The 25,389-nt window shown below is 48.4% G+C and overlaps 1 protein-coding gene across 1 annotated transcript; it reads left to right on the top strand.

Annotated features, from left to right (window-relative positions):
* The first annotated feature begins 1,830 nt into the window (after nt 1–1,830).
* OSTC (oligosaccharyltransferase complex non-catalytic subunit) lies at nt 1,831–25,031 on the top strand. The gene is made up of 5 exons (XM_069743868.1): nt 1,831–2,005; nt 2,079–2,236; nt 13,760–13,853; nt 16,171–16,368; nt 24,789–25,031. The coding sequence occupies exons 2-5, from the start codon at nt 2,098–2,100 to the stop codon at nt 24,805–24,807; spliced, it is 450 nt and encodes a 149-aa protein (XP_069599969.1). The 5' UTR covers nt 1,831–2,005; nt 2,079–2,097; the 3' UTR covers nt 24,808–25,031.
* The last annotated feature ends 358 nt before the right edge of the window (nt 25,032–25,389 follow it).

The raw sequence follows: 25,389 nt of genomic DNA, 5'->3' as shown, positions 1-25,389 counted from the left end.
CATCTGTGACATGGTCTCCCGGTACCTACCTACACGCAACCTCCGATCCTCTCAAGACCTCCTTCTCTACTCCCCTCATCTCTTCTTCCCACAACTGCATCCAAGACTTCTCCCGTGCTTGCCCCATACTCTGGAACTCTCTACCCCAACACATCAGACTCTCGCCTACCATAGAAACCTTCAAAAAGAACCTGAAGACCCACCTCTTCCGACAAGCCTACAGCCTGCAGTGATCCTGAAGTTACTGAACCGCCGCGCAACCTGCCCTACCCTCTCCTAGTGTTTCATCACCCATCCCCTGCAGACTGTGAGCCCTCGCGGGCAGGGTCCTCCCTCCTTATGTACCCGTGTGCCTGTTATCTGCTCATGTTTAATGTATTTGTCTATATTTGCCTCGTATTCACATGTAAAGCGCCATGGAATAAATGGCGCTATAAAAATGAATAATAATAATAATAATTGCAATTAGTGCAATTTCTCTCAGGATCAAGTGTTTCCAATTGTATATGGAAGAGGAGTGTGAGGTGCTGCCAGAGGGGGCGACTATAAGGCCGGGGTCACACTTGCGAGTGCAATGCGAGAGACTCACGTGAGTCTCTCGTCTCAATACCCGGCACTCGGGACCGCAGCGTGTGGCCGCATGTATTTCTATGCAGCTGAACACTCCGGTCCTGAGTGCTGGCGGCAGTGTCAGGTATTGAGGTGAGAGACTCGCACGAGTTTCTCACATTGCACTCGCAAGAGTGACCCCGGCCTAAAGGAGAAAAGCTGTGCTGCAGAAAAATGCTGTGTAGAAAGGAGTGTGAGGGGTGCAGGAGGAATAAGGCCCCTTAACTGCCACAGTTAAGTCGTATCGGCAGTCGTTTAGGCCGGTTTCACATTAGCGTTTTGAGGAGCTGTGGAGGGCTGCGTATTTCCTCCGTGAAGCCCCGCCCTCGGCCGCACCACTGCCGCTAGCTCCGCCTACCTCTGCATGCGGCCTGCGTACTTATATTTAACATTAGGTACATAGGTTGTGCCGCTGTATGCGGATGCTGCTGCATGCGTCGTTTTGACGATGCGGTGACCAGCGTAGGACGCAGCCTGTAGCATTTTTTTTTTCCGCATCGTCAAAACGACGCATGCGGCAGCATCCGCATACAGCGGCACAACCTATGTACCTAATGTTAAATATAAGTACGCAGGCCGCATGCAGAGGTAGGCGGAGCTAGCGGCAGTGGTGCGGCCGAGGGCGGGGCTTCACGCAGGAAGTACGCAGCCCGCCGCAGATCAGGTAAACGCTAGTGTGAAACTAGCCTAAGGGGTAATATTGTGCTAGAAAAACTTTTATAAAATACTATCAATACTTGAGTAGTTAATTTGTTTGGTGTTGCAAATCTGTAGTGTTGAATATATGATGTGAAATGTTTTTATTACACTATAGTCATTATGGTTTGTTCTAACCACGGTAGTTACTATGCCCGGGCAACGCCGCGCTCTTCAGCTAGCATCACACAAAATACACAATCCAGAAAGCGCGTCTGTTCATCGCATAAGGCATGGGATGCTGGACTGGGGGCCGCGCGCTCTGTGCCAAGTACCAGCTATGAGACCTGAGACTCCGTGTCCCCGCCCCTCTCCTGTGTCCCCGCCCCTCTCCGGCCTCAGTGACTGTTACATGTGTCCCCGCCCCTCTCCGGCCTCAGTGACTACTCCCTGTGTTCCCGCCCTTCTCCTGTGTCCACGCCCCTCTCTGGCCTCAGTGACTACTCCGTTTCCCCGCCCCTCTGCTATGTCCACGCTCTGGCCTCAGTGACTACTCCGTGTCCCCGCCCCTCTCCAATCGCAGTGACTGCTGCCTGTGTCCCCGCCCCTCTCCGGCCTCTGTGATTACTCCCTGTGTCCCCGCCCCTCTCCTGTGTCCACGCCCCTCTCCGGCCTCTGTCTGTGACTGCTTCCGGTGTAACGCCCCTCTCCGGCTGCGCCGCCACGTCAGGCCAGCGGTCCGGTGCCATCACTGCTGGAGGTAGGTGTCTGTGTCCCGGGCTATGCCCGTGTTGTGTACGTGGCCGCCTTTCCTCAGTGCCTGTGTATTGCAGGGAGCTGTCAGGCTGCAGCATGGAGAGCTTGTACCGAATACCATTCACGGTGCTGGAATGTCCGAACCTGAAGCTGAAGAAGCCTTCGTGGCTGCACATGCCCTCCGCTATGACGGTGTACGCCATGGTGGTGGTCTCCTACTTCCTCATCACTGGAGGTGAGTGGTGTGCGGGGCCGGTGCGTGGTGGGTCGGTGCGTGGTGTGCGGGGCCGGTGCGGGGCCTGTGCGTGGTGGGTGCGTGGTGTGCGGGGCCGGTGCGTGGTGGGTGTGGGGCCGGTGCGTGGTGGGTGTGGGGCCGGTGCGTGGTGTGCGGGGCCTGTGCGTGGTGTGCGGGGCCTGTGCGTGGTGTGCTGGGCCGGTGCGTGGTGTGCGGGGTCGGTGCGTGGTGTGCGGGGCCGGTGCGTGGTGTGCGGGGCCGGTGCGTGGTGTGCGGGGCCGGTGCGTGGTGTGCGGGGCCGGTGCGTGGTGTGCGGGGCCGGTGCGTGGTGTGCGGGGCCGGTGCGTGGTGTGCGGGGCCGGTGCGTGGTGTGCGGGGCCGGTGCGTGGTGTGCGGGGCCGGTGCGTGGTGTGCGGGGCCGGTGCGTGGTGTGCGGGGCCGGTGCGTGGTGTGCGGGGCCGGTGCGTGGTGTGCGGGGCCGGTGCGTGGTGTGCGGGGCCGGTGCGTGGTGTGCGGGGCCGGTGCGTGGTGTGCGGGGCCGGTGCGTGGTGTGCGGGGCCGGTGCGTGGTGTGCGGGGCCGGTGCGTGGTGTGCGGGGCCGGTGCGTGGTGTGCGGGGCCGGTGCGTGGTGTGCGGGGCCGGTGCGTGGTGTGCGGGGCCGGTGCGTGGTGTGCGGGGCCGGTGCGTGGTGTGCGGGGCCGGTGCGTGGTGGGTCGGTGCGTGGTGTGCGGGGCCGGTGCGGGGCCTGTGCGTGGTGGGTGCGTGGTGTGCGGGGCCGGTGCGTGGTGGGTGTGGGGCCGGTGCGTGGTGGGTGTGGGGCCGGTGCGTGGTGTGCGGGGCCTGTGCGTGGTGTGCGGGGCCTGTGCGTGGTGTGCTGGGCCGGTGCGTGGTGTGCGGGGTCGGTGCGTGGTGTGCGGGGCCGGTGCGTGGTGTGCGGGGCCGGTGCGTGGTGTGCGGGGCCGGTGCGTGGTGTGCGGGGCCGGTGCGTGGTGTGCGGGGCCGGTGCGTGGTGTGCGGGGCCGGTGCGTGGTGTGCGGGGCCGGTGCGTGGTGTGCGGGGCCGGTGCGTGGTGTGCGGGGCCGGTGCGTGGTGTGCGGGGCCGGTGCGTGGTGTGCGGGGCCGGTGCGTGGTGTGCGGGGCCGGTGCGTGGTGTGCGGGGCCGGTGCGTGGTGTGCGGGGCCGGTGCGTGGTGTGCGGGGCCGGTGCGTGGTGTGCGGGGCCGGTGCGTGGTGTGCGGGGCCGGTGCGTGGTGTGCGGGGCCGGTGCGTGGTGTGCGGGGCCGGTGCGTGGTGTGCGGGGCCGGTGCGTGGTGTGCGGGGCCGGTGCGTGGTGTGCGGGGCCGGTGCGTGGTGTGCGGGGCCGGTGCGTGGTGTGCGGGGCCGGTGCGTGGTGTGCGGGGCCGGTGCGTGGTGTGCGGGGCCGGTGCGTGGTGTGCGGGGCCGGTGCGTGGTGTGCGGGGCCGGTGCGTGGTGTGCGGGGCCGGTGCGGGACCGGTGCGTGGTGTGCTGGGCCTGTGCGTGGTGTGCGGGGCCTGTGCGTGGTGTGCGGGGCCTGTGCGTGGTGTGCGGGGCCTGTGCGTGGTGTGCGGGACCGGTGCGTGGTGTGCGGGGCCTGTGCGTGGTGTGCGGGGCCGGTGCGTGGTGGGTGTGGGGCCGGTGCGTGGTGTGCGGGGCCGGTGCGTGGTGTGCGGGGCCGGTGCGTGCTGCAGACCTTTCCCCTGTGCCCCCGTGATCTGCAGACAGGCAGCTGCCATCACCACTGGCCGGATGTCCTCCCCTCCGGCATCCTCACACAGGCTCCTCACAGGAGGGTCCTCTTCTATGCCGTGTGGTCACCTGCTGCGGGCGCCACTGATCCCAATCTCCAGCACAGCTGGCCGCATTCCCTCTGTGTAACCCTCCCTGCGTTCTGAGCGATGCACATAGCGATGCGGGCCTGACTGGACTCCTGGAATCTACCCACGGCCCCCAGAGCTGTGTGGAGTGGGCAGGTGGCACGTCCACGCCGGGTGTGCCCTGTAGAACGTGGCTATATTGACAGCTCGGGTGCCTCCCTGCACACTGCCAGGCTCCAATCAGCTGTGGCCATTTTTCATTTCCAGGAGTGATCACAAAGGAACATCACTATTGTTAGGAAGAGAGGTGTTGTCTAAGGTGCAGTCTCTATATTAGTATATGTGCATACAGTGTACTGCTCTTTGCATAGCTCACCGGCCATCTGAGGTCGCCAGTCTCCCAGGTAAGGAGCTTGCTAGGTCTTTGCTATACAGCTTACTAGTGTAGCTCCTCACTGCTTGCAACATGGGGAGAACAGAAAATCTGCAGGTTATATGCATAAATGTGTCACAGATACCCTAAGGCCTGTTTCACATCACGTCTTTGTGGCATTTGAATTCTGTATTCCCGGCTGGAAGTGCGAATACAGGGAGAAAATGAAGTTTTATTTTCCCTGCCGCTATTGGCTTCCATTCATCAGGGCATTGCAGGGAGCTGCTACAGTCACCACTCATTAACCAGAACATGGTCCATAAGGACCGAAAAAACGACCATAAAGTCAATAAAAATAAATGCATACAAAAGATCTTTATTAATTCTTAAAACAGTGTTAATGGACAGCATAGAACAGATGGGACAGAGTACCGCGTGGTGTGCACAAATGCCTCACCGATGCATGAACCACCACAGGCGCACGGAACCAGGGAAGGAAAGCACCTGCATACTTATATGTATACAAACAGCTCACAAAAAAGCTGAAACATACCACAACCAAAAGACTTATTTAAACTGGTATAAATAGTGGTGCCAATCTTTAGCAGCGGCAAAGCAACATAGTGCCGAAAGTATAGTACCCGAAATAGTTAATGAGCCAAAGCCCTGGTAATAAAGCCCTGTTAATAATACAACCGCACAGCCTCACAAACAATGCACCAGCACATCTAAGGAGCGGAGCTTACCTCAATATGGAGGACAGTATGCCAACCTTCCCTAGGTCCGCGCGCCCTCCCCGACGCGCGTTCCGGTCGCACACCTTCAGGGGGCCTGGAGACCACTCAATGTACAGTGAGTGTGGCTGTGATCACTTTCCCAGCACTTTGACAGTCTGCTCTGTAACGTGTATGTGTGTAGACCAGGGTGTTAGTGTGCCGGCGAGTGATTACAGCTGCTCTCTCTGTACAGTTAGCAGCGGCTGTAATACCTCTCTGGACACCCCTGATGACTAGAAACGAGCAGCTGCAGGGAGAATAAACCTTCATCCTAGTATGCATGGTCCCCTCATCATCCTGGTATGCATGGTCTTCTCATCATCCTGGTATGCATGGCCCCCTCATCCCCATCCTGGTATGCATGGCCCCCTCATCCCCATCCTGGTATGCATGGCCCCCTCATCCCCATCCTGATATGCATGGTCCCCTCATCCCCATCCTGGTATGCATGGTCCCCTCATCCCCATCCTGGTATGCATGGCCCCCCTCATCCCCATCCTGGTATGCATGGCCCCCCTCATCCCCCCCTCATCCCCATCCTGGTATGCATGGCCCCCCCCTCATCTCCATCCTGGTATGCGCGGCCCCCCCTCATCCCCATCCTGGTATGTGCATGCCCCGCGCGCACACAGACACGCACATCTCCGCATACACAGTCTCCGCCCACACACTCTTTCTCGCAGGCAACTATGCAGATATTTTTTAAACTTGCGGTTTTGCTGCGGATTTGCCTGACACAATGGAAGTCAATGGGTGCAGAAACGCTGCAGATCCGTAAAAAGAATTGACATGATGCAGAAAATAAAAGGCTGCAAATGCACACTTTTTTTCCGCAGCATGTGCACACCAATTGTCAATTTCCAATTGATTAACATTGCTTGTGCACTACACTGTGGATTTGATGCAATTCTGTGCGTCCAAAAATGCTGCGGATCCGCATCAAAATCCGCAACGCATGCACATAGCCTTACAGTGTGCTTTTGCTTTAATATTTTATGCCATTTAGAAGGTAGTAATTTTAGTACGACATCCAAATATATATATATATATATATATATATATATATATATATATATATATATATATATATATATATATATAATACAGACCAAAAGTTTGGACACACCTTCTCATTTAAAGATTTTTCTGTATTTTCATGACTGAGAATTGTACATTCACACTGAAGGCATCAAAACTATAAATTAACACATGTGGAATTATATACTTAATTACAGTTGCTTCACACTTTTTTGTTATGTCTTGTATTCTAGGTTCTTCAAAGTAGCCAACTTTTGCCTTGATGACTGCTTTGACACTCTTAGCATTCTCTTGATGAGCTTCAAGAGGTAGTCACCGGGAATGGTTTTCACTTCATGGGTGTGCCCTGTCAGGTATAATAAGTGGGATTTCTTGCCATATAAATGGTGTTGGGACCATCATTTGTGTTGTGCAGAAGTCTGGAGGATACACAGCTGATAGTCCTACTGAATAGACTGTTAGAATTTGTTTTCTATTCGCCACGACAGCACCCACTAGAGAGAGGGGATCCGCCCCTAGGAACAGGAAACCTACAGAGAGATAAAAGGGGCGGCCCCCCCTCGCTCCTCAGTTGGTTTCCTGTTCCTAGAAGGGAACCCACAGAGAAGAACTCTATGGCTAAGAAGAGGAAGACCTGCCTGGGCTACCGCCTGTATCGACTCTGCTGAGCGACAGGGGTCCCAGAGCAGGTAGACAGTGTCGGGGGAATGTTCCTGCGGGCTCCCCCCTCATCTGGTGCGGCTGACAGGGAAGCCTGAAGGTACCAACGGTCTCCCTGCTGGGACACCGTTGGGTAAGTGCTAATGAAAGGCACGGCGCAGTGTGGATACCTGTGGTAATGCCCTCCTGAGTGGAGCTGAGCAGCGGTGTGGTATCCCTGGGCGGAATCTTCCCTCCGTTCCCTCCAGAGGTAAGAGGCGACATGGTGGGAAGCAGCGCTGAGAGCGCTTCCGGTTTGCAGAGACGCGGGCGCATGCGCAGTAGCGTCGGCGTCCCATGGAAGGAAGCTTGAACTTCCGGGGTCGCGGTGTCAGAGTACCATTTCCGGGGGAACCGCCATATTGGATTCCCCCATGCGATCCCAGCGTCTGGATGCCGGACTTGTGAGTAAAAAAAAAAAAAAAAAAAACAGGATGGGGATGTATGCAGGAGTGGCTACACTATAAAAGTCAGGATGAGAAGTGCAGTCAGTGTGCATTATGTCATCCCAAGAGGAGGTCCGTGTGCACTCCATGGAAGAGCCACTAGTACCTAGTAGCGAAACCAGGAAAAACAGCAGTGGACACTTTAAGTTAAGTGACTCCACTGATAAATCGGGAAGAAAATCATCCCGTTCCACATCCCAAACTAAGACAACCCCGCAGCCGGTAAAATTAATACGCTGGGTGAGTGTACGCATACTTCACTGAAGTATATATTGATTCCTTTGCTTGTATTATTTTAGGCAAAAAGGACGGGAAAGAGTAAGCACAAACAATGTGCTATATGTACCGAACCCCTGCCTGACTCCTATACTAAGAGTCTATGTCAGGCATGTATAGATAACACCTTACGGCAGGAGGAATCGGTGAAAATGAACGAGATACGGCTCATAATTAGGGAAGAACTTCAGTCGTTAGGAGGCGGTTCTTCCTCGATTAATACCGAGAAAAAGAAAAGAAGAGTATCCTCACCTAGAGCCGACACGTCAGCAGAGAGTGGGGAGGTCGACTCTGAGGTCTCTCAACTGTCTGATTCTTCAGGGGAAGAAGACTTTGTTTGCTTTCCAACTGAAGGCATAAACAACTTGGTTAAATTGGTGAGAAATACGATGGGGGTATCGGAGTCAAAAGAACCCCAAACACCACAGGAAATCATGTTTGCTGGTCTTTCCCAACGGAAAGGCCACGTGTTTCCAATAAACCAGGCCATAAAGGACCTCGTTAAGAAGGAATGGGGTAAAGGTCAAAAAGGTTTTGTACCAATACCCTGTAAAAGGCGCTACCCATTTGATGACGAAGATTTAAGTACATGGACCAAAATACCAAAGGTCGATGCTGCAGTTGCATCTACATCTCGCCGGTTCTCCTTGCCCGTGGAAGATGCAGGTTCCTTAACAGATCCCATGGACCGAAAATCAGATGCGCTCCTTAAAAAATCGTGGGAGGCCTGTGTCACGGCATTCAAACCGGCAATTGCAGCCACATGTACTGGCAGATCAATGTTAGTCTGGCTGGATCAGCTGGAGCAAAATATTAAAAATGGTGTATCCAGGGAGAAGTTACGAGCGTCTATCCCTTTGATCAAGGGTGCGGCTGCCTTTATATCGGATGCCTCTATTGACTCCCTACGTCTGGCGGCCAGAACAGCTAATATCTCCAACACGGCTAGGCGGGCTTTATGGCTAAAAAACTGGAAAGGAGATGCCCAATCTAGATCAAAATTATGTGCCATACCCTGTCAGGGTGAGTACCTGTTTGGAACAGTCCTTGACGATATACTCAAGAAGGCAGGTGAAAGGAAAAAAGGATTCCCTAATCCCTTTGTTCCATCTTACAGAAGGGCCTTCAGGAAGCCACCATTCGGAAAGAAGGGAGGCTTCAGAGACAGATGGAACAATAAGGATTTTAAACAAAAAGGAAACCTGTTTAATAAACGTCCATTCAAGCCAGCCGACAAATTCCAGTAATTATATTCCTCCAGTGGGTGGAAGATTAAAACAGTTTAGGCAACAATGGGAAGAGATAACAATAAATACTTGGGCCATTAAATTAATATCTTCAGGCCTCACATTAGACTTTATTAGAACTCCACCGGACTCCTTCCTCCTTACCACCTTAAGATCCAGGCCTCAGCAAGAGGCACTTGAAACAGAGGTTAAAACCCTCCTACGCAAACAAGTCCTAGTGGAAGTCCCATCTTCCCAGAGGGGGAGGGGATTTTATTCTCCCTTGTTTCTGATTAATAAGCCGGATGGCTCTTTCAGAACCATAATTAATTTAAGAAAGCTGAACTCCTTTATAAGGCCTAAAACATTCAAAATGGAATCCATTCGTTCAGCCATAAAGAATTTATTTCCAAACTGTTACATGGTAGTATTGGATCTTAAGGATGCTTACTATCATATTCCTATACATCATTTATTCCAGCAGTTCCTTCGGGTAGCAGTCTGTATAGAGGGACAAATTCGTCATCTACAATATAAGGCGATGCCCTTCGGATTATCCATGGCCCCAAGGGTTTTCACAAAATTGCTATTGGAAGTTATGTCTTTCCTAAGAGTAAAAGATACTTTAGTCATTCCATATCTAGATGACCTATTGATTGTGGGTAAAGACCCCCTACAGTGTGAGCAGAGGTTACGGGAAGTAGTGGTTTCCTTACAATCCCTGGGGTGGCTGGTTAATTGGGAAAAATCTAGACTTCAGCCGGTTAAGTGTCAGAAATTCCTAGGGCTCCTTCTAGATTCAGCTGACCAGATTTGTAAGCTGCCTGAGGATAAGAAAATCTCCATAGTTGATAAGGTATCTTTAGCAATAGAAAATCGTAGTATGTCACTCAGACAGAGCATGTCATTACTAGGTTCTCTGACATCGTGTATCCCTGCGGTCCAGTGGGCACAGGCTCATACTAGGCCTCTACAAAAATTTATATTAGAGGAAGACATTAAGAATAGAGGCTGTCTGGATAGAACAGTTTATCTAACAACGGAAGTATTACACTCCCTTAGGTGGTGGTTAAATCAGAAAAACCTTTCAAAAGGGGTTCTTTGGGTAATTTCCCCCTCTAGTATAGTGACCACAGATGCTGGGCCTAAAGGCTGGGGGGCACATTTTAAGGATCAGTGGGTTCAGGATCTTTGGTCTAGTTCGGAACTAGATAGTTCTTCAAATGTCAAAGAGTTGAGGGCAATATATTATTCCCTACTTCACTTTCTTCCTCAGCTCAGCGGCTCTCACACAAGTGTTCTCCGACAACACCACGGCAGTAGCTTACTTAAACCATCAAGGAGGTACGCGGTCGGACAGACTCAGGCAGCTGGCATCAGACATCATGGAATTAGCCGAAGGTCATCTGCTATCACTATCAGCAGTTCACATCAGGGGCACAGACAACTTTCGTGCCGATTTTCTGAGCCGTCACACCCTTCATCAAGGGGAATGGATGCTAAACAGAAAAATTTTCAAAATGATAACAGCGCAATGGGGTATTCCTCAAATAGACTTGTTTGCCACAAGAGCCAACCGACAGGTCAGGATGTTTGCCTCTCTAAACAGAGAGGACAAGCCGGACATACTCGATGCCCTCCAAGTGCCCTGGACTTTCGACCTGGCATATGCTTTTCCTCCATTGAATCTACTACCTTTGGTAATAAGAAAAATAAGAGAAGAAGGAGCAAGAATTCTATTAATAGCCCCATTCTGGCCCAAAAGGCCATGGTTCTCATGGCTGAGGGCGATGTCAGTGTCGGACCCGTGGATTCTGCCTCAATCCAAGGACCTGCTCTCTCAGGGTCCGTTCCTTCATCCTCAGGCAAAGGGCATGAATTTAACTGCATGGAGTTTGAAAGGCAGTTACTAAATCTCAGGGGGTTTTCTAGTGGGTTAATAGATACTCTGATGAAAAGTAGAAAACCCTCAACTACCAGGATTTATGTCAGAATTTGGAGGAAATTCCTTCAATTCCATACTACACAACTTTCCGCTGATATTCCTATATTTCCAATATTGGAATTTCTACAAAAAGGTCTGGAATTAGGACTCTCTGTAAGCACTCTGAAAGTGCAGGTGTCAGCCTTAGGAGCTCTTTTTAATTTTGATGTAGCAGGTAATAAATGGATATCTCGGTTTATATCTGCCTGTGAGAGATCGAGACCAATTAGCATACCTCGGGTCCCTCAGTGGGATCTATCAATAGTCCTAAATGCATTGACTCAATCACCTTTTGAGCCTCTCCGTGCAGCCTCACTAAAAAATATTTCTTTAAAAACGGTATTATTAGTGGCATTAGTTTCTGCCAGAAGAGTAAGTGATCTTCATGCTTTATCTATAGATCCTCCCTTTTTTGTGGTAACATCAGATAGGATACTTTTAAAAACAGATCCTTGTTATCTCCCTAAGGTGGCTTCTACCTTTCATAGATCCCAGGAGATCCAGTTACCTACCTTTTATGAGAACCACTCAACTCCAGAAGAAGAAAGACTTCACACCCTAGACGTAAAAAGGACTGTCTTAGCCTATTTAGAGAGAACTAGGGACTGGAGGAAGAGTAGGGCTCTCTTTGTGTCTTTTCAGGGTAAAACCAAGGGTGCCGGAGTCACAAAGAACACATTATCTCGCTGGATCAGAGAGGCAATAATCTTGGCGTATAAGGCTGGAGGGAAAGATCCTCCAATGCATGTGGGAGCACACTCTACAAGAGCCTTGTCGACTTCCTGGGCAGAAAGGGCGAATGTGCCAATAGACCTTATATGTAAGGCTGCAACTTGGTCTTCACCGAATACCTTCTATAAGCATTATAGATTAGATCTATCCTCTACTTCTGATCTCACCTTTGGTGTATCGGTCCTTGACTCAGTAAACCCACCCAGTCTATAGTCTCTGCAATTCTCTCTAGTGGGTGCTGTCGTGGCGAATAGAAAATACCGGATTACGTACCGGTAATGCTCTTTTATAGAGCCCACGACAGCACCCGTTCACATCCCTCCCTTTTCTGTATATAGTTGCACATGGTGCTTGTTTGGTGAGGTGTAAATATTAGAAAATATAGTATGAGGTTGTAAATATGTATATATATGGATATACCCGAACCTGTTAACTAAAACCTGGCGGCGGTTCCTCCTATTCTCTGTAAAACAACTGAGGAGCGAGGGGGGGCCGCCCCTTTTATCTCTCTGTAGGTTTCCTGTTCCTAGGGGCGGATCCCCTCTCTCTAGTGGGTGCTGTCGTGGGCTCTATAAAAGAGCATTACCGGTACGTAATCCGGTATATTCTGGCAAGAAAAAAGCAGCTAAGTAAAGAAAAACGAGTGGCCATCATTACTTTAAGAAATGAAGGTCAGTCAGTCCGAAAAATTGGGCAAACTTTGAAAGTGTCCCCAAGTGCAGTGGCAAAAACCATCAAGCGCTACAAAGAAACTGGCTGACATGAGGACCGCCCCAGGAAAGGAAGACCAAGAGTCACCTCTGCTTCTGAGGATAAGTTTATCCGAGTCACCAGCCTCAGAAATCGCGGGTTAACAGTAGCTCAGATTAGAGACCAGGTCAATGCCACACAGAGTTCTAGCAGCAGACACATCTCTACAACAACTGTTAAGAAGAGACTGTGCAGCAGGCCTTCATGGTAAAATAGCTGCTAGGAAACCACTACTAAGGACAGGCAACAACCGGAAGAGACTTGTTTGGGCTAAAGAACACAAGGAATGGAAATCTGTGCTTTGGTCTGATGAGTCCAAATTTGAGATCTTTGGTTCCAACCACCGTGTCTTTGTGCGATGCAGAAAAGGTGAACAGATGGACTCTACATGCCTGGTTCCCACTGTGAAGCATGGAGGAGGAGGAGGTGTGATGGTGTGGGGGTGCATTGCTGGTGACACTGTTGGGGATTTATTCAAAATTGAAGGCATACTGAACCAGCATGGCTACCACAGCATCTTGCTGCGGCATGCTATTCCATCCGGTTTGCGTTTAGTTGGACCATCATATATTTTTTAACAGGACAATGACCCCAAACACAACTCCAGGCTGTGTAAGGGCTTTTTGACCAAGAAGGAGAGTGATGGGGTGCTACGCCAGATGACCTGGCCTCCACAGTCACCAGACCTGAACCCAATCGAGATGGTTTGGGGTGAGCTGGACTGCAGAGTGAAGGCAAAAGGGCCAACAAGTGCTGAGCATCTTTGGGAACTCCTTCAAGATTGTTGGAAGACTATTCCCAGTGACTACCTCAAGAGAATGCCAAGAGTGTGCAAAGCAGTCATCAATGCAAAAGGTGGCTACTTTGAAGAACCTAGAATATAAGACATAATTTCAGTTGTTTCACACTTTTTTGTTAAGTATATAATTCAACATGTGTTAATTTATTTATTTTTTTTAACTCTTCAGGCTTACCAAAGTTATCAATTACAATGTGAATGCTACTCACCCACTGCTGCTCCAGCATAGGGAATACTCTTCTGCTGCAGACAGTCTTTGACAGGCTGCAGTGGTGATGTCATGATTACAGCACACATGATTGGTTGCTGTTAGTTAGCAGATGAACGCTAAGCCCAGTGAATGGCTGCAGCAACCATGTGTGCTGTAGTTGTGCCGTCACCGCTGCTGCCTGTCAACGACAACTATTAAAGAGGTGGTTGAGAAATACTCTATTAACAGTGACAGGCCTAGAGAGTAGCATACTGTAAATTATGCTTGGAAAACCCTTTATCTGTAGTAAGAGTTGTAAATATGCTTTTACTTTTCATAGTAAGTGTAATATTGGATGATTTTGATCCTTAACTGAACATTTTTTTTCCCTTTTATCTAGGGATAATTTATGATGTAATTGTGGAACCACCCAGCGTTGGCTCAATGACAGATGAGCATGGCCACCAGCGACCAGTGGCTTTTTTGGCCTACAGGTGAGATGTCTAGATTCTGGCTGTATGGGATTGTATCATGGCAAGCGTGTAGTTTGACCATGGTGAATCTTGCATTTAGCCATTTGCAACTTCATATTACCCCAGCAGGAAGTAACCTAGGCTTTGTAGGTGTGCCCAAAATGAGAGCTCGAAGGAGGCATAATATTCACAGTTAATGCTTATAGTACATACAGTACTTCACATAAATGAGTACACCCCAACAGATTTCTCAGAAAAACTTAACTTTACTTTCAGAATCAACATTTTCCTCAGTATTTGTAAGCCAAAACCAGGAGAGAAATAATCAGAGGAAAAGTATAATAGAAACACGTCACCTCTTCTGTGTTTCTCACCCACTCCTGGTTTTGGCTTACAATACTGAGGTAAATAACTGAGGTAAAATACTGATCATTGGAATGTGGCCTTACAGCACATAGGGCAGTATTCTGACTGCATCTCCTACAATGTGGCTGCCTCACCTGTGAACTCGGCAGCCCCCAGCCCCCATTTCACAGCAGTGGTTGGAGCCAGGTGCCAGTTTATAATCTTTTTTTTGGTCAGAGCTGTACTTTGGGATGCAATTTCCCCCTATCACTGCTTACAGTGTTCAGAGGGGAGCGGTGACAGTAGTTGCCAAGCAGTGAGCACAGGTTGACAGTCTGACATTGCACTACTAATACCTGGCAACCATTCTGTTCTCACCGCTGGAAGACGGTGCTGCCGGAGGTATGCAGCAGCGGCGCCTTCTTCCAGTGGTGAGAATAGCTTGGTAGCCTGGTATTAGTAGTGCAGTGTCGGGCTGCCAACCTGTATTAACTGCTACTGTGACCGCGCCGCCAGTCCTGACTTACACTCTCTGCATTTGGGTCGACTATCAGTCAGGGCCGGGGTCGCGGTAACAGCTGCCACTCTGTATACTCAGAGTGGTGACTGAATCAACGCTGGCGCTGCCCCCTTAGCGAGGGCAGCACGGTGGCGCAGTGGTTAGCACTACAGCCTTGCAGCGCTGGGGTCCTGGGTTCTAATCCCACCCAGGACAACATCTGCAAAGAGTTTGTATGTTCTCTCCGTGTTTGCGTGGGTTTCCTCCGGGCACTCCGGTTTCCTCCCACATGCCAAAGACATACTGATAGGAATTCTAGATTGTGAGCCCCATCGGGGACAGTGATGATAATGTGTGCAAACTGTAAAGCGCTGCGGAATATGTTAGCGCTATATAAAAATAAAGATTATTATTATTATTATTTATGCTGTTGGGTGGAACAAAAAATAATTTTCTCCTCACAGCATTAAGCTCTGTGCGGGCACTGGGCAGGTTAGTGCTATTAGCTTGCAGATCTACTTATCTGCAGGATAATAATGTTTTTTTCTGGTCATAGTTTCCCTTTTAAGGGTAAGTTCACACAGGGCGTTTTGCAGCTTTTTTTTTCTGCAGCAAAGCCTGATCTTGACAGGAAAAAAGCTGCAGCAAAAACGCAGTTTTTGGTGCGTATTTGTTGCTTTATTTTGGTGAGTTTTTTTGTCTTTGTCCATTGACTTTCTGCAGTAAAAACGCTGCAAAGAATGGTACCTGCGTTTTTGCAGCGTTTTTTCAACACCCATTCAAGCCAATGGGTGAAAAATGCTGAAAGAAGTGACATGCTGTGTCCAAAAAAAGCAGCAAAGCACAAAATCCTGATGACACAAAAAAACAGTGTGTGCATGAGATTTCTGAAATCTCATAGGCTTTGCTGTAAAAAGCAGCTGAAAATTAGCATAAAAACGGCAGAGAAAACGCCCTGTGTGAATTTACTCTTAAATAGTTTAAGAATGTAAAAAGAAAATGTTGCAATATGTGACAAACATGACTTGAGGTTATACAAAATGCTAGACGTAGTAGGTTTTGATGTGGGGTGTATTCATTTTTGCCTCAAGTAATTTTGAATATTTTGTAATGAAAGTTATATTAACTGTACTTTCATGTTATTGGTTTAAAAAGTTATATGAAACAGTCTTGCCAAAATTTTGGAATTTTTTTTTTTAAATGATTAAAAATTTTACTATTCAAAGGGGGTGTACTCATTTATGCAGATCACTGTAGTTGTGACTATACAGTAAATAACTGTGCATGTACTGTGTAAATGTGGTGCCTAGTATGTAGCTGAATGAGAAAATGTTCCATCAGGTGCAGAGAATTCATATTCGTTGTTACACTTTTGTTCCTTTTTCGGAAACATCAAACACAACTGAATAAAAATGTCTGCATAAGTCAAACAAGTTATTTCATAAAGAGTAAAACAAAATTGTTTAAAAATGTTTCTTTTTTTTTTTCCTTCAGGGTAAATGGGCAATATATAATGGAAGGCCTGGCTTCAAGCTTCCTTTTTACAATGGGAGGTTTAGGCTTTATAATCCTTGATAGGTCGAATGCACCAAATATTCCCAAGCTGAACAGATTCCTTCTGCTTTTTATTGGGTTTGTCTGTGTTCTCCTAAGCTTTTTCATGGCCAGAGTCTTTATGAGGATGAAATTGCCGTAAGTAGCATTCATTTTTTAATTCAAAATGAGTTGGCATTTAAAGGGTTACACAACTATTCAAAAATCAGTACCTCACTTCTACATGTGCTACAGCTGCAGTCGTGGCCACAAGTAAAATTCTAAGCATTTCAGAAGTTTTTAAACTCTTGGGCTTCTTTTACACTTTCTATAGATTTCTATAGGGCCGCAAAAATGGGTCGCATAAATTTGTCGGAGCGCCATGTGGCCGTGAGGGCTATATTTAAGGTCATGAAAAAATATCGAGCCTGCTCGATATTTTTCATGGTTTACGGACACGGCCCCATTGAAAATACGCCGTTATTACTGTATTTGCGGAACTCCATTTTTTTTTTTTTTCAATTCTTTTTCTGTAGTATTCAAAACCAGGAAAGCGGCGATCCGCAAGATTTTTGCGGCAGACCGGGAAAATGATGGCAATACGGCCTGCAAAAACGGGCCACAAAAATCACGGCAAGTGTAAAAGAAGCTTTGACATACATGAGCGTTATGTAAAGACTCAATATTTACAGCATTGACCCTTAAGGTACCGTAAAGGTACCGTTACACTAAACGACTTACCAACGATCACGACCAGCGATACGACCTGGCCGTGATCGTTGGTAAGTCGTTGTGTGGTCACTGGGGAGCTGTCACACAGACAGCTCTCTCCAGCGACCAACGATCAGGGGAAAGACTTCGGCATCGTTGATACTGTCTTCAACGATGCCGAAGTCCCCCTGCAGCACCCGGGTAACCAAGGGTAAACATCGGGTTACTAAGTGCAGGGCCGCGCTTAGTAACCCAATATTTACCCTGGTTACCATTGTAAAAGTAAAAAGAAAAAAAAACAGTACATACTCACATTCCGATGTCTGTCACGTCCCCCGCCGTCAACTTCCCGCACTGACTGTCAGCGCCGGCCGTAAAGCAGAGCACAGCGGTGACGTCACCGCTGTGCTCTGCTTTACGGCCGGCGCCGCTGACAGTCAGTGCAGGGAAGCTGATGGCGGGGGACGTGACAGACATCGGAATGTGAGTATGTACTGTTTGTTTTTTTAACTTTTACAATGGTAACCAGGGTAAATATCGGGTTACTAAGCGCGGCCCTGCAATTAGTAACCCGATATTTACCCTGGTTACAAGTGAACACATCGCTGGATCGGCGTCACACACGCCGATCCAGCGATGACGGTGCATGATCAGCAACCAAAAAAAGGTCCTGATCATTCCCCAATGATCTCCCAGCAGGAGCCTGGTCGTTGTCACACATAACGATATCGTTAGCTGGATCGTTGCTACGTCACAAAAAGCGTGACGTTGCAACGATATCGTTAACTAAATCGTTGTGTGTGAAGGTACCTTTAGTTTACAAGACTTATCTGGTGGGCTAGATATCTGGGCCCAACCCTGACTCATGGTCACCCATTCTTGCCTAATCAGTGATTTGAAGTGTATCACAATTCTTGTGATTTTCTCTAGTCACCTTCCACGACGGCATATGGAGGTTGTCTCTTTGCCCTAATGGGGAACAGGAAACAGAGAGGTTTAAAAGGACCTCCCACCTGCCAGTGTCTTTCCTGTTCCCCATGGGACAGGGAGAGGTCTCCAGGTGCTGTAGTGGCCGGCGACTGCGGTACCTTTATGCAGGCTTTGCCTGTCAGAGCCGGGCAGCTGATGGTCGCGCTCCGCCTCCTCCTTTTGCTGCTCCCGTCGTGCTGCTTGCAGGTGCCTCGGGACCCCCTCCCGGCCTTCCCGCGCCCCCATGAGGGCAAAGCAGGCCTGGGATCCCTCGCCGGGCTCCTCCATGAGCTGCCCGGCGTTCTCCCCCTCCATCGACGGCTCGGCGTTCCGGATGTGACATCGGCGGTCTCGCGCGTCACTTCCGGTCCTTCATACCTCTGGAATCCGGTTCTTCCGGGATCGCTGGCCGGCGTGTCGGACTAATGGCGTCCCCTCACATGGATCCTGGAGGGGAAGGGGGAACTCTTGATTGCTGGAGGCAGGTGCAGGGCAGCGTTCTTAAACCCTGCTGAACCACCACTGAGGTAAGGCTATTTCCCCAGTATGGATGGTTCCTTGTGCCCTGCGTCTGCGGAGCCCAGCGCTACCCCTGCTACAGTGAGTGTTTTGCAGGGATAGGATCCGGGACGTAGTACCTATAGGGGGTTTAGTGTCCTCACTCCTCTCTCCCTTTCCGTTTCAGGGAGAAAAGTCTGCCCCTAAAGCCGCTATTAAAAAGAAGTGCCCAGTCTGTTATACTAAATTCCCTCCTAACAGGGACAAAAAGCTCTGCCAGCCATGTACTGACAGGATTGTAAAAGCTGAGCAACCATCTCTGCTGGATGAAATTCGCTCCTTAGTAAAACAGGAAGTGCAATCTTCGTTAGCAGCTTTTACTCCTCCACCTCCGCTTCCGCCACCACATTCCCCAGCTAAAAAGAGAAAAATTCAGGTGGTTGAATCGGACTCTGATTCAGACCTCTCCCATACTTCTTCTGTGGGCTGGGAAGATCCTGTATCACCTAAAGCTGAGGTCAGGAAATACCGCTTTTCCTCAGATTACATTGAGGATCTAGTATCTGCTGTCCGTAATACTATGGGCCTAGAAGAGGAATATGAACCACAGTCCGTACAGGATCAGATGTTTGGTGGGCTCAGATCGGAGAAGAGAGTGGGGTTCCCGGTGCACGCTAACATTGTTAGTATGATTGATCAGGAATGGGAACAGCCTGAGAAACGCCTCAGTACCCCTTCAGAGATGAAGCATAGATTTCCTCTAGAGGGTGAAACTATCAAATTGGACATTCCTAAAGTTGATGTGCAGGTGGCTAGAGTCGCCAAAAGAACAGCACTCCCTTTTGAGGATTCTTCACAATTAAAGGATCCTATGGACAGAAAGATTGAAAGCCTCCTAAAAAAGTCTTGGGAAACTTCTACGTCTATCCTTAAGGCCAATGTCGCTTCCACTTGTGTTGCCAGGGCCCTCTCCTGCTGGTTGGAGAAATTAGAGTCTCATATATCTCAGGGTACCCCGAGAGGTGAGTTATTAGATTCACTTCCCATCCTGCATAGAGCTTCTGGGTTTCTGGCTGACGCTTCTCTAGAATCCGTTAGAGTGGCCGCCAGATCTCTCGTACTCTCCAACTCTGCTAGAAGAGCCCTCTGGCTTAAAATATGGAGCGGTGATATCACCTCAAAGGCCAAGTTGTGTGCTATACCCTTTAAGGGAGATTATGTTTTCGGTCCGGCCTTAGACGATATTCTTGACAAGGCTACTGACAAGAAAAAGGCACTCCCGGAGCAAAAACAACCGAGGAAACGGTTTTTTCGTGCCCCACAGTCTCAGCCCCCTCGAGCAAGAGGGAAAGGCAAAACCGGCAGGTGGAGTTACGCAAAGGGTAGAGGGAAAAATATTTTTGTCCCCCAGCAGCAGCAGCAACAGTCCCAACAGGACAAGCAATGACTCCGACCCGGTAGGGGGGAGACTCTCAAAATATGTGGGTCAGTGGGAAAATATCACCAGTTCCCACTGGGTCCTCAATGTCATCAAGGAGGGCCTATTGATCGAGTTAATCTCTTCCCCCCCTCAGGGTCTAAAAGTTACTACCCTTCCGACCTCAAGAGATCACAATTTGTTGACATTGGGTCTCAGGGATCTTTTGGAATCAAATGTGATCTCCCCAGTTCCACATCTGGAACAGGGAAAAGGACATTATTCCTGGCTATTCTTAGTACCCAAACCCTTAGGGGATGTACGAATTATTATAAACCTAAAAGGTCTAAACCAACATGTGAAATATCGCAAGTTCAAGATGGAGTCTGTAAGATCTGCAATTCCTCTGATAGGACATCACTCCTTTATGGCAACCATCGACCTAAAGGATGCATATTTTCACATTCCTATCCACCCGAGACACAGGAAATACCTCAGGTTTGCGATACAGGGGAGTCATCGAGTGGAGCACTATCAGTTTGGAGTCCTTCCCTTCGGCATTTCCTCAGCACCAAGAGTATTCTCCAAGATCATGGCAGAGGCAGTGTCATTTATCCGGAGTCAAGGTGTCTGTATAGTGCCCTACCTGGATGATCTCCTGATAGTAGCCCCCACCGAGATGACCCTGATGTCCCATGTGTCAACCACTTTGGAGATATTGAAGTCTCTGGGTTGGATTCCAAACATGAAAAAGTCTCAGCTTCAACCCTCAAAAACCAGAAAGTTCTTGGGTGTGTAGTTCTGGACTCAACAAAACAGATGTCCTTTCTCCCAGACGATCACAGGCTACCATTAGTAGCAAAAGTCAGAAGATTCAAGGAGACGAGATTTCCTACTCTTCGAGAAGGAATGTCTCTCTTAGGCTCCATGACAGCCTGCATACAATCGGTGGCTTGGGCTCAAGCTCACTCGAGAATTCTCCAAACCCACATTCTAGACAGGTGGGATGGTCGACCTGGCACTCTAACAAAAAGGATTCACACACCCGGTCGAGTGAAAGCATCCTTAACATGGTGGATGAATTCCAGAAACCTCCTGAAGGGTGTGAGCTGGATTCAGCTTCCGCTAACCACGATCAAGACAGATGCCAGCAGGAGGGGCTGGGGAGCCATAATAAATCACGTTCCTTACCAAGGTCTTTGGAACCAGTCAATCAGCGAGAAATCGTCAAATTTCCGAGAGCTCAAAGCTGTGGAAGAGGCCCTGTTAGCAGCAAGCCGTCAGATTTCTGGTCAACATGTCCAGATCTATTCGGACAATATGACCACGGTGGCTCATATCAAGCACCAGGGCAGTACAAAATTCCTCAGTTTGAAAAAGATCTCCGCTCGAATTTTTTATTGGGCCGAAAAACACTTACTGTCCCTGACGGCAATTCACCTAAAAGGGACTGCAAATATTCAAGCAGACTACCTGAGTCGCCAGGACATTCATCCTGGCGAATGGAGCCTGGATCTTCATTCAACATGCTAGTACAAAAGTGGGGTCTTCCAGAGGTCGACCTCTTTGCCTCTCACCAGAACGCAAAAGTCAAAACCTTTTTTTCCTTGAACCCAAGAGGCAATCCCAGAGGAGTGGATGCCCTAGTCCAAGATTGGCACTTCCAGCTTGCCTATGCATTTCCGCCAATCCCAATCCTTGCAAAGGTTCTAAGGAAGATACGAATAGAAGGGACTCCGACTATCCTGATAGCTCCTTCTTGGCCCAAAAGAAGTTGGTTCAACTTGATCATCCAACTACAAGTGGATGGACCGGTAATGTTACCTCTAAAAAACAATCTCCTCTCTCAGGGTCCTATTCTCCACGCAGACCCTCAGAAATGGAACTTAGCGGCGTGGTTACTGAAGCCCAAGTCTTGAAAGCAAAAGGACTATCGGACCCTGTCATAGCTACTCTCCAAAAATCGAGAAAGCCAGTAACCAACGCCATCTACAACAAAATCTGGAAAAAGTTTTTGTCGTTTTGTTTGCCTAACCTTCCAGACCCTCTCAAGCCCAATATACCTAACATTTTAGATTTTTTACAAAAAGGCTTAGAAATGGGTCTTAGACCCAGTACTCTCAAGGTCCAGGTCTCTGCACTTAGTTCATTTTTTGATCAAGATCTAGCAGGTCATCGCTGGATCAAAAGGTTCTTAACATCAGCAACTAGGATGAATCCTAGAAAACAGATCATAGTTCCCCCATGGGATCTTAATGTGGTGCTCCAAGGTCTTACAGGCCCGCCTTTTGAACCTTTGTCCTCCTGCTCTCGTCAAAATCTTGCCTATAAAACTGTGTTTTTGGTAGCCATAACTTCGGCTAGAAGAGTGGGTGAACTACAAGCCTTATCTATAAGAGAGCCGTATCTTCTAGTGAGAGATGACTCAATATTACTTAGTCTAGATCCTTCTTTTCTTCCGAAGGTAGTCTCTGACTTTCATCGTTCCCAAGAGATTGTTCTACCGACCTTTTGCCATAATCCTGCAAACTCGGAAGAAAGAAGTTTTAACACTCTGGATGTCCGACGTATTCTGCTACAATACTTAGATCAGACCCGTGCTTTCAGAATCGATCATAACCTCTTTGTCCATCTCTCTGGGCAAAATAAGGGGAAAAAAGTAGCTAAAAGTACCATTGCTACATGGATCAAAAAAGCCATAACGGAAGCCTACCTTGCTCAAAACAAAATACCTCCAGTAGGGATCAAGGCCCATTCAACAAGATCTACGTCAGTCTCCTGGGCAGAAAGAGCAGGTGCATCCCCGGAGCAGATCTGCAGGGCAGCAACGTGGTCTTCACTCCATACCTTCTCTAAACATTATAGATTAGATGTATTGTCCAATAAGGACTTAGTCTTCGGCCGTAAAGTTCTCCAGGCCGTTGTCCCTCCCTAGTGCCAAATTAGTTGGTATTCCTCCATATGCCGTCGTGGAAGGTGACTAGAGAAAATAGAATTATTCTTACCGTTAATTCGGTTTCTAGGAACCTTCCACGACGGCACTAATTTCCCACCCGATACATATTCCTGGACTAGTTCTGGGATTCAGAAGGTAAACCGGTGCTATGGTTTCAGTTGTAAGTCACTGGCAGGTGGGAGGTCCTTTTAAACCTCTCTGTGTTTCCTGTTCCCCATTAGGGCAAAGAGCCAACCTCCATATGCCGTCGTGGAAGGTTCCTAGAAACCGAATTAACGGTAAGAATAATTCTATTTTTTTTTCTTTGCCCCCCTCATTTTGAGGACTGATCACAGGTTCTCAATGGGATGAAGTTCTGCAGACTTTTCTGATCATTGATGCAAAATTTCAGTCTTTGTTCACCAATTCACATTATCATTATTTTTGCGTTCTGACATGGAGCTCCATCATACTGGAGCAAGGTTTTTACATGACCACATGCTTCCAAGAACACTGATATGAATGAAACAGAATCTAAAAATCCTCTAAGAGCAACTTCTCCCAATGATCCAGGAACAATTTGATGATGAACAATGCTTTTTTCCAGTGTGATGGAGCACCATTTCACAAGTGGAAACGTAAGTGACTCGGTGAGCAAAACATTGACATTTTAAGTCCATGGTGAGGAAACTCCCCAAATCTCTATCCCATTGAAAACCTGAAATCCATCCTCAAAAAGCGGGTGGACAAACAAAAGCTCAAAAATTTATAATAAACGCCAAACACTGACAAGACAAGAATAGGTTGTCGTCAGTTAAAGTTTGGTCCAGAAGCTCTTTTCTCGCCTGCCAGGGGGAATTGCAGAAGTCTTGAAAAATAAGGGTCCATTAGCAAGGATGCTGAGGTGTCTATCCCTCCTGCAAGTTTCTGATTGCCGACCTCTTGCTCTGATGGATGTGGATGGCGTCTCCTGCGTCATCCACTTAGCTGGGCGTAATCCCGTGAGAAATTTCTGGCTCGTGCCTGTACATTTCACACTGTCCTACTGTGGGCTGAGCCTAAAACATAAGAGTGCATGTTCCCTTTTATTTTAGGCTCTACCCACAGTAAGGCAGAGCAAAGTGCGGAGGCGCGAGCCAACGATGTCCCTGCCTTGGCGTGAGATTTCACCCGGCTATTAGGATGATCACGAGCGTCGTCCTCGTCGATCAGAAGCCGAGAGGAGAGAGAGACTACTCAGCAAGAATGCTGACCAGACAGGCAGGATATACTTAGACCGCAGGAGGGTTTCAAAAGGTTTTTGTGTGTTATACGGAAGTAGTCAGGGGTTTTTATACCACTTTATGGAATGCAACACATTAAAAAAACTGGTGCCAGGTTCCCTTTAACTGCATCACCATGGCACTCCATGCAGAGTTGTACTAATCTTGCATGTTTTTTTTTTTTACATAGAGCATGTCACTTCCTTCTTTCAGCGTTTTTCACCCATTGGTGGTGAAAAACACAGGTATCATTTTTTTTGCAGTGGTTTTTTTGTGCTAAAAACTTTATCAACATGCACAATAGCCAAATCTAGCATGTCAAAACCGCAGCAAAAATGCAAGTAAAACCTGCTTAGTGTGAATTTACCCTTAATGTGACTTGTTTATTTTATCCACTGTGTGGTTATTATTGCTTGTGAACTTTATTCTGCAGGTCAGACCTGTTATGGCGATACCAATTTATTTTTTTAACTGCTATTAAAATAAACCATTTATGATCCCATCATTGTACTGCCCTTCACTTTCTCATGGAATGTGCGAGTTTCTATCAGTATGTGAAGAGGCAGTACATCTTCACCACAGCAGTGATCCCTTGTCTCCCTCGATGGGTGCTCCTAGCACAGATTCTGCAGTGGCTTCATTTACCCCCTACATGCCACAGTCCGTAGTCTACACGAGTCACTATGGCTGTATACATTGGATTCCTGTAAAATCGGCATTTGTTAACGTTACAATGTGATTTATTATTGGCAATAAACTTTGATACACGTTTTCTTTCTATTTGCAGTGGATACCTAATGGGCTAAACTCCTGTGATGTCAGCACTTTCGATTTTCAGTTTTTAAAGCAGTAATAATGGAAGGAATAGAGCGTCCACACTGTAAAACTACGTAGAAATTGGATATACATGAAGAAAAGCTGAAGGGTTTTCCTCAAGGACATTGTTCGCCAATAACAAAATATTTTTCTATATGGGTTTTCACATCTTTGTTGTCTTTGGTTCAGAATTAAACTTTTTTTTGTTAAAATACTTTGGATATTGTTACTTATGAGGCTATAATATTATACATAAGTCCAGAGCATGCAGTTTGTTCTAGCTTAGATTCTGTTCACATTTGTTGGAGGCTCCTTTCAGAGCTTCCGTCACACATTCCCTCATATTTCCCAGAAAGAATCTCATTACAAGGCAGTACGGTCTGTTGGGAACGGATGGTATCTGTCTTCAGCCACTGTTTAATGGCTTTTGTTCTACAGGGAAAACCACAATGCAGTATGACAAGTGCCTGTTACTAGATCGGCTGGTCCTGCATCTCTAGTTCCATTCTCCCATAATAAAAATAATAATTGATCTTCCCTTGCAAATGTTGTAGCCCCAAAGGAAGCCTGAT

The sequence above is a fragment of the Ranitomeya imitator genome, chromosome 1, assembly GCF_032444005.1.
Source record: "Ranitomeya imitator isolate aRanImi1 chromosome 1, aRanImi1.pri, whole genome shotgun sequence".
In the NCBI taxonomy this organism is placed as follows: Eukaryota; Metazoa; Chordata; class Amphibia; order Anura; family Dendrobatidae; genus Ranitomeya; species Ranitomeya imitator.
The sequence above is the reverse complement of the archived record's forward strand: the minus strand, read 5'-3'. Positions and strand labels throughout refer to the sequence as shown.

Coding starts and splice junctions, on each gene's coding strand:
- OSTC (XM_069743868.1), top strand. CDS start 2,098: ATGGAGAGCTTGTACCGAATACCATTCACGGTGCTGGAATGTCCGAAC. Junction 2,237..13,759: donor CTACTTCCTCATCACTGGAG/GTGAGTGGTGTG, acceptor CCTTTTATCTAG/GGATAATTTATGATGTAATT. Junction 13,854..16,170: donor GTGGCTTTTTTGGCCTACAG/GTGAGATGTCTA, acceptor TTTTTCCTTCAG/GGTAAATGGGCAATATATAA.